Source organism: Danio rerio, chromosome 4, assembly GCF_049306965.1.
Source record: "Danio rerio strain Tuebingen ecotype United States chromosome 4, GRCz12tu, whole genome shotgun sequence".
Classification (NCBI taxonomy): Eukaryota; Metazoa; Chordata; class Actinopteri; order Cypriniformes; family Danionidae; genus Danio; species Danio rerio.
Window position 1 is genome coordinate 74,611,097 of NC_133179.1, and position 8,664 is coordinate 74,619,760.

At 39.9% G+C, this 8,664-nt stretch overlaps 1 protein-coding gene across 2 annotated transcripts; it reads right to left on the reverse strand.

Annotated features, from left to right (window-relative positions):
* Positions 1 to 712: 712 nt before the first annotated feature.
* Positions 713 to 8,664, reverse strand: ftr51 (finTRIM family, member 51). 2 transcript variants are annotated; one of them, XM_021475328.3, is made up of 6 exons: positions 8,037 to 8,664; positions 4,446 to 4,541; positions 4,126 to 4,359; positions 2,438 to 2,591; positions 2,282 to 2,329; positions 713 to 2,081 (listed from the first exon to the last, which is right to left on the reverse strand). In XM_021475328.3, the coding sequence occupies exons 1-6, from the start codon at positions 8,601 to 8,603 to the stop codon at positions 1,552 to 1,554; spliced, it is 1,629 nt and encodes a 542-aa protein (XP_021331003.1). In that variant the 5' UTR covers positions 8,604 to 8,664; the 3' UTR covers positions 713 to 1,551. The 2 variants fall into 2 exon arrangements, with proteins under 2 accessions (XP_021331003.1, XP_009299323.1); XM_009301048.5 differs by having other exon boundaries at positions 2,432 to 2,591.

Genomic DNA, 8,664 nt, shown 5'->3' on the forward strand with positions numbered 1-8,664 from the left:
TATATATATATATATATATATATATATATATATATATATATATATATATATATTTATATATATATATATATATTGTGTATGTATATATATATATATAGTGTATGTATATATATATATATATATATATATATATATATTTATATATATATATATATTTATATATTGTGTGTATATATATATATGTTGTGTATACACTGTTAAGGGAAGTAGGGGACCTGATGCCATTTAGTATCCTTTTCTAGTCTTCGGGGAGTTATGAAAGTTATATTTTGAGCATTTTCTTTATTTACACGTAAGGTTAGTCATATAAGACGTTTTATTTGTTGTTTTGCTTTTGTCAGTTAATATATTCCCACACAAATCCAATAAATCACGTTCATTTTTTCACATCTCTCTGGTTCAACGCATTTTTTCATATATAATACAGGGTTCACACAAGCCTTCCAGTCATGGAAATGGCCTGGGATTAATAGAAATGACCAAATGTAAATCATCATCTTTGTCCTGAATTTTCTTTTCTGGATTTTCAGATCGGATTTTCATATAGCATGGACATATGCAGCCCTGGATGTTTTCTTGATATCGAAAACGGTTCGAACACAGGCTTGTGAGAGCAACAGTCTTTCCAATTCCCAGAAGTCATTGCGGCTTAATAAACAAGGTTGGAAGTGCAGCGTCTTATATTGACTTATTTACAGTTCAGAGATTAAAGTTGTTTATCACAGGAGTTTTTATTAGAACGTAAACATTCACATGAGAAGTTTAATAAAGGCGTTAACACTTTGTAATCTGCCGTTGGCGATGCTGTGGCGTATTCTCACAGCAAGAAGGATTGAGCCTTGCCATTTCCTTGTGGAGTTTGCATGTTCTCCCCATGTTTCCTTCGGGTGCTCTGGTTTTTATTCAGAGGGTTACATTCAGAGCTTGTTCAGACAATCTTGGTTCATTAACAATTATTTCACCAGCATGGACCATGCCACACTTTTGAGCTAGACTTTATTGTAGGGATGGTAGGGGAACAGTGGGATGAAGGGGAAGGGAAGTAAGAGGATAAACAGTAAACAGGTGGGTAGGTTGATCGTTGATGCCCTGAAACTCAGAGTTTGGGGTACCATCTCTGTATTATTTTGGTAGAGTGATAGGACCCCCCAATTCCACCTAGGTGACAAGACAGGGTTATAGGATTGTTAAAAGAAAGCGTGGAAATGAAGGGAGGATGGGTTTGAGAGAACGAGTTGAACAGTGCTAGAGGGCTGGTCTGCCTGAAGTTTTTGGGCAGTAGGTGATTGGTTAAGGAGACAAAGTGAGACGTGGTTCCGCTACCGAACCATTGTTAACAAGTTAACTCCATTTTTACTTTGATGGCCACGTTACAGTCAATTCAGACCGAATTTCTAGCCGGCATGAAGTCAAATGCAGTGATTCTTATTACAGTGACAAATGTTCAGCATGAGTGTTAGTGAGATGCTCTGGAGTCTTTTCATCTCACTGTTACTGGCTGATCCTGCAGTGGATTATGGGTTTAATCTCTTGCTAATTTATTATAATTCATCAGCACAGTTTTACTGATGTCCCAACTGAATAAACCCAAAACCCAGGATAGAGCGGCTCAGTGAATGTGGTCTGGACTGAGTGGATGAGGCTCATTGTGTCTCTATAGATGTTGTAGAAGATCAGAGTTCCTGCACTGTGATCCACAAACACTCCTATTCTATGGCATAAGGAGAGGGGATTAGCAGGAAGCTCAGTCTCTATATTATTGTGCCTGAAAGTGTATTCGTAGTTAGAGCTCTCCAAACTCCAGGATAGGTCATTACCACCAAAATAATGTTCACGACCTGGTCCCTTCCGGCAGATTCTCTTATATGACACGACTATAGACACATAATCACCTCTCCACTCGATCTCCCAGTAGCCGCGTCCACACACACTCTCTCTGCACAACACCTGTAACTCTTCAAATCTCTCTGGATGATCGGGATACGGCCACGCTTTAAGAGAACCATTAACCGCTCTGTTTCCATTGGAAAGATGAAGGTGTTCATTCACTGTATTGGGATCCAGAGTGAGCTGAAGGGAGTCTGGTCAGGAGAAAAAGCATCAGAAATTATGATCTTTTAATGTAATTAAACTTGTTTATAATAACAGCAAGGTTTCGGGCTGACAACAGAAGCACAATATCCAGTGCAAATCACCATTTGCAGGATCAGCTTCCAAACTCTTCTATCATGTGTACTTTGACCTTTTAAATGATCTTAAGTTGTCTTTTAAAATAACTTACATTGTAAGAAGTCCTTTCTTGTCTTGGGAATAGTGTTGGTGACCGAGGCTGTGGAAGTCAATCAACATAAATGGTGTTAGGCTCTTTTCTAAAGAAACTGATCTTAATTCCTAAATGATGTTCCTCACAATGTGAGATAAGGGACTTTACACTTGCCAGAGGTCTTTTGGAGCTCCTCTCTGCACAAATTCTGCAGTGTCTGCCCCAGCTGTTGGATAGATTCTCTCATGCCATCAAAAGAGTTGAGAAATCTTAAGGGATTGTCAGTTACAGCTGTAGATTTAGGAGATGCAGAGAGAGTCTGGAAATTCTGAAAAAAACAAAAAAAACAATCAGACCTCATCACTTTAACTTTACAGCCAAATAAAACAATACTCCAAACGTAAGTAGCCTACTCGAGACTGATTAAACCAGGCATGTCCAAACTCGGTGTCCAGCAAAGTTTAGTTCCAACCCCAATCAGACACACCTGGGCTTGCTAATCAAGCTCTTACTAGGCTTTAGAAACATTGCAGGTGTGTTGAGGCAAGTTGGAGTCTCAACAACTGCAGGACACCAACCCTCCAGGACTGAGTTTAGACACCCCTGGAATAAATTAACCTGTCTGTTATTGGAAAGCCCATGAAACTTTAGTCTATGGAGATGTTACCTGCCATTTACCAGTAAACTATCTGAGGACTCGTAAGATGACCGGTGTGCCAACTTAATCCACATAGCCTATCTCATATATATTGCATTATATTCTTGTTGGAGATTGCGTATACATGGTATTCAGCTAGCGCTTTGCAACTTTCATATGTGTCACACCCTCTGAAGCTAAGCAGGGCTGAGCCTGGTCAGTACCTGGATGGGAGACCACATGGGAAAGCTAGGTCGCTGCTGGAAGTGGTGTTAATGAGGCCAGGAGGGGGTGCTCAAACTGTGGTCTGTGTGGGTCCTAATACCCTAGTACAGGGGTCACCAATCTCGTTCCTGGAGGTCCGGTGCCTTGCAGGGTTTAGCTCCAACTTGCCCTAACACACCTGCCTGGGTGTTTCAAGAATACCTAGTAAGACCTTCATTAGCTCGTTCAGGTATGTTTGTTTAGGGTTGGGGCTAAAATCTGCAGGACACCGGACCTCCAGGACAAGTTTGGTAATCCCTCTTCTAGTATATTGAAGGGGACACTGTACTGCTCAATGAGCGCCGTCTTAAAAATCCCAGGATGTCCTTTGAAAAAGAGTAGGGGTTTAACCCGGGCATCCTGGACAAATTCGCCCACTGGCCTCAGTCCATCATGGCCTCCTAAACATTCCCATACGATAAATGGCTTCATCATTCCTTTTCTCATCAGCTGGTGAGTGTGCTCTGGCGCAATATGGCTGCCGTCGCATCACCCAGGTAGATGCTGTACATTGGTGGTGGATGAGGAGATTTGGAAATGGAAAGAGAAGCGAGATACTAAACAAATGTCGGAGGGTGAGAAGATAGTAGGGCTTTGTGAAGGGTCAATTAAGCACCTTTACTTTATTCTAAAATGTTGGCATCTGAGATCAGAGCAACTAATTCTAGTTTTGCCACTTTCAAAACATCTTGAGTTAACATTGAAATACATTGTGTCAACCATTAAAAATGTGTTCAAATAATGGAGGATGCTTAACACACTGCAACTTATGAAAACATTACAGAAACACTACAAATCTCCAGTACAAACAGCACACGAATGTTTAAAGGGGATCCTAAAAAGTGTCAAACCAAGTTGGAACCTGATTAATGAACTAATTCTAGTCTCTCCCACTCAGGATTTGCATTTACATAGTGAGCCTCTGTTCCCAGCAGGATCCTGCTCATGATTACTCTGTTACCTGCAGAAAATGAACGGGATCCTGTATTTCTGAAAGCTGTTCCAGCTCCTCGTCTGTCCTCCTCAGCTCATTGATCTCCTGCTGCATCCGCTCCAGTCCTTCTTCAGCTCGACTCACGGCAGATTTCTCCTGATCTCGGATCTGCCGAGTGACCTCGGATCGGCTTCTCTCAATGTGCTGGATGAGCTCAGTGAAGATCCTCTTCGTGTCCTCGACCGCTGTCTGTGCTGAGCGCTGTTGACCACAATCACACAGTGGGCTTCAATGAAAGAGTAGCGTTCTAACCAAGCCTGAACCCAACGTCTCCTCTCAAGACTGACCTTGTGAGACTCAACAGCCTCCTTCAGCTGCTGGAGGTCTCTCTCTCTCTGCTGGATTCTCTCTTGGATCTTGCTCTGTGTCTCCTTCATCTGCTTCTGGAGGACAAAACAGGAACAAGAAGCATCATAAGTCAAGCTAATTCAATTATGCTAATGATGCTAACTCATAACCACATATTAATTTCTCAAGATCTCTACTAATCCACTGCTCAAATGGCATTCATTTTGTCTTAATCCCTTTATTAATCAGGGGTCGCGACAGCAGAATGAATCACCAACTTATCCAGCATGTTTTACACAGTGGATGCCCTTCCAGCTGCAACCCATCAGTGGGAAACACCCATACACACTCTTACACTACGCACATTTTAGCTTGCCCAGTTCACCTATAGCACATGTCTTTGGACTTGTGGGAGAAAAACCCCGGAGGAAACCCACGCCAACACAGGGAGAACATGCAAACTCCACACAGAAATGCCAACTGACCCAGCCAGGACTCGAACCAGCGACCTTCTTGCTGTCGTGATACCCACTGCAGGCCCGGCGCCAGGAAGTCAAAACTGAGGGGGCACTTTAAATCCATAGGGGGGCACTAGACCTGGTGACTGATTTTGGTCTCTTGTTTCTTTCATTTAGGCTATTTATTCACATTTATTATTACTTTGCATTACTGCCTAAGTTACTGACCTAAGGCAGTAATATAGGCTACGTTTTAATAGTAAAAACAATATGCAGTTTTGCATATTTTATTAACGATGGTAATGCATACCGCTTATTACAAATTTAAATTTAAACGAGTGCTTTAAATCATATGTTATTCTCCTTATTTTTGTTTTATTTTAAATAACAGGTTTATAAATGTTTAAAGTTTTAGGTAAAGACGTCAAATTATGCCCACACATGCAAGCTGACCCACGATCAGACTATTCATTTAACCGGTAAATAAATATAGTGAAATCAGCTTAACCGAGTCATCACACTTCACGTAGCATATTATCCAACCAACATCAGTGTTAGGGAAAAGCTAAATGTTACAATTTAATGTAATTTAAAACAATTACTTAGTTACATTTGAATGCATTAGTGTAGCCAGAAAAACACCTAAAAAACATACCAAAATTCACAGTTATTACCGTGGAAATTGGTTAAATTTTGACACAGATTACACGCAACTCAACATGCTATATAACTTTTTTTTATCATTTTAAATGTAAAAACAAAGCTTTATCTTAGGCTATCGTAAGTGTGCTTTTTTCGTGATATTGTAAACCATCATAAACCATAAGGTTACTAAGCCTACCCGTCATTTTATTTATTAATTATTTTATTTATTAAGCCTTTCTTAATAGCTTGTTTTCAGGTTATTTTAATTTCAGGGCCATGAGTTACAAGTCAAAACAAACTCGATATGTTGTATTTTAGCTCTTAAAATAGATCTACAATATATTTTATGTTGTTTAATTTTGCATGAGCAGATAGCAGTATAGCCTAAATTACATATTTTTAAAAGATTATCATTCTGCCTGCCTGCAGCGCACGAGATTTCTCGGTTGATTTGCGGTAAATAAACTTAACCTACCTTAAATTTCACTATACCTATTCCGTTTATAACACTGCAAACTTGACTTCGCAGGCCGATCATCTTTAAACCCAAAAGGCATTTATTATGTGTATACCTTGACTGCTGCTGCATAATGGGATGTTTCTCTACACAACTGTAAAAGTGTGCTTTTTAGCAAAATGAAAGCAAACATTCAAAGGGTTCTGCGTTTTGTCAATTTTAGCTTAATTGTAATAATAATAATAATTATATTAATAAATAAATTAAAATATTATTTATAGTGTAGCCTACTGTGGGACTGTGCAGTAAACTATTTATTTTTATTAGGCTACATCTTCCCGAATAACTAATAAATGACTGGCAGTTGCGTCTCTGCTAAAATTAATTTAACAGCAAATTATGTTTTATGTCTTATGTGTTTTTTCCTTTTAGCGCTCAAGAAAGTTGTGTTTAAATAATTAGTTAACCAAAACATGTAATGAATTAAGCTGCTCCTATCATGTCACCCACTTTTCTCCGTTGTGAGTTGAGTGCGCCTCCATCGCCGTGTGCGCGTTTTGAAGGCTATTTACGGGCGCACCAGACCTGACGCGGGGACCGGATCTCTGGACAGGGGCGCAACTGCACATTTACTGATGGGTATGCGGCTTCAACTTTTGCGCGCCCCCCTTCAATCCAACTATATTTTAAAACAGGCAAGTGATAAAATGTGGAAAATATTTCCATCAATAAAATAAAGATATTATTTCATAAAGATATCAATATGCTTAAAACAAACAGTTTCTCAGTTCTGAACACACCTGAAATAGTTTGAAGTAGTAAAAGGTATAATTACATTAAGCATGTTAAGTCGCAAAGAAATGCATCTCATACCACCCCAAATTTCTTCTCAATTTAATTTTCACTTACTAAATGATTATAGCACCTTGACTAGCCTTGCTTTTGGACTTTTTGTTCTACATTTGTCAAAACAAAATGACAGACATGGGAGTCCTAAAGGGCAAAAGAACATTGCAATTACTTCTCACATTCAGACTGAGGCAGAAGGTCTGTCTTTGCAAGAACAATTGACTGAAACTGCTAAAAGTGAAATAAAAAAGACTGTCAAATGTTTAGTGTAAAAAAAACAGAAACAAACAAATGTTCTATTTAATTGAAATGTTATAACTTTGTTTGTAGCTAAAATTAAAATAGTTTTGAGCTAAGAAGTTACCAAAAGGCCTGATGAATCAATATGATACATAATAAATTAATAAAAACATGTATATGGTATAAAAAATGGGGGGAGGGGTGGAACGATTTTTAATTTAATAAAATACAATATTATACACGTATAAAATGCTAAATAAAAAATTTTAACAAAAAAAATATATACATTATTTGAAACTTTTAATATGGATAATTTCAAATAGTTTTGGCACAATGGCGCCCCCCATGTGTGGCGCCCCTATGCACTGCATATACTGCATACCCCCTTTTTGCGCCACTGTCTCTGGACTATAGGATTAGCTTTAATCTCACCATTTTCATAATTCAATTGCTATGTCATATATTTTAAAATTTTTAAATGTGTTTTCTGAAGGTTGGAACGACGGGAGTGTTAATAATTAACGACAGAAAGAATTTTCAGTTTGAGTGAACAATCCCTTAAGAAAACTGGGGGGCACAAACTTTTTCTGAGGGGGCAATGCCACCCTTTGCCCCCCCGTAGCGCCGGGCCTGACCCACTGTGACGCCCTCTATTGATTCACTCTTACTAAAAGTCTAAAGAAACAGATTCATGGTTTGAACTGCACCCAGCTGGATGTGAACCTTGACCTGCGTCAATATCTCAGTTGTTTCACAACAACAGGCAACAATACGTGCCGTTAATGCTTAGTTATTACTTACTGTACCACTAATTTTAACATGAAGACAGAGGGAATGAGAAAATAGTCAGAACTGGTTGTTGAATTTATGATAATGAAACAGTTCAGAATGAAATATGAGTCGCTATACTAGATATCCCTCTGTGCTCTGTAAGGTCGCACCTGCGACTCTGTCCTCTGTGCTGCAGCTGAGACTGTGTCGTGGTTTTTGTGCTCGTCCATCGTACACAGCAGACATATACACTTCTGATCCGTGCGGCAGAAAACCTCAAGGAGCTTGTCATGGTCATGGCAGATCATCTCCTGCAGTCGTCCAGTGGCTTCAGTCAGACGGTGTCTCTTCCCTTTAAATAAACTCTCGTGTTGTTCGAGATGAGACTCGCAGTAGGAGCTCAGACACACCAGGCAGGACTTCACAGCCGTGTATTTTCCTCCAGTGCAGACGTCACACGGCACATCTCCAGCACAACAGTCGGCAGGAGGTTTGGTCTTCTTCAGTTTCTCCACCACTTCAGCCAGGATGGTGTTTTTAGCTAGCGCGGGTCTGAGACTGAAGGTCTGTCTGCACTGAGGGCAGCTGTAGACTCCCTTCTCCTCCTCCTGATCCCAGCAGTCCGTAATGCAGCTCTTACAGTAACTGTGGCCACAGGGAATGGCCGCTGGATGCTTCAGGAGATCCAGACACACAGGACAAGTGAACTCATCCTGAGAAATTCTGGCTTCGGCCATTTCACTCTGTGAATGAAGAGAGACGCAAACACACAGCAGCTATACTTCAGTATCTCCTCCT

Bases quoted from the DNA above. Each gene is read 5' to 3' on its own strand.
- ftr51 (XM_009301048.5), bottom strand. From the start codon at position 8,603: ATGGCCGAAGCCAGAATTTCTCAGGATGAGTTCACTTGTCCTGTGTGT. The intron at 4,542-8,036 runs GTGCGACCTTAC...TTTGTCCTCCAG, and splicing joins CACAGAGGACAGAGTCGCAG to AAGCAGATGAAGGAGACACA. The intron at 2,592-4,125 runs GTAACAGAGTAA...TGTTTTTTTCAG, and splicing joins ATCCCGTTCATTTTCTGCAG to AATTTCCAGACTCTCTCTGC.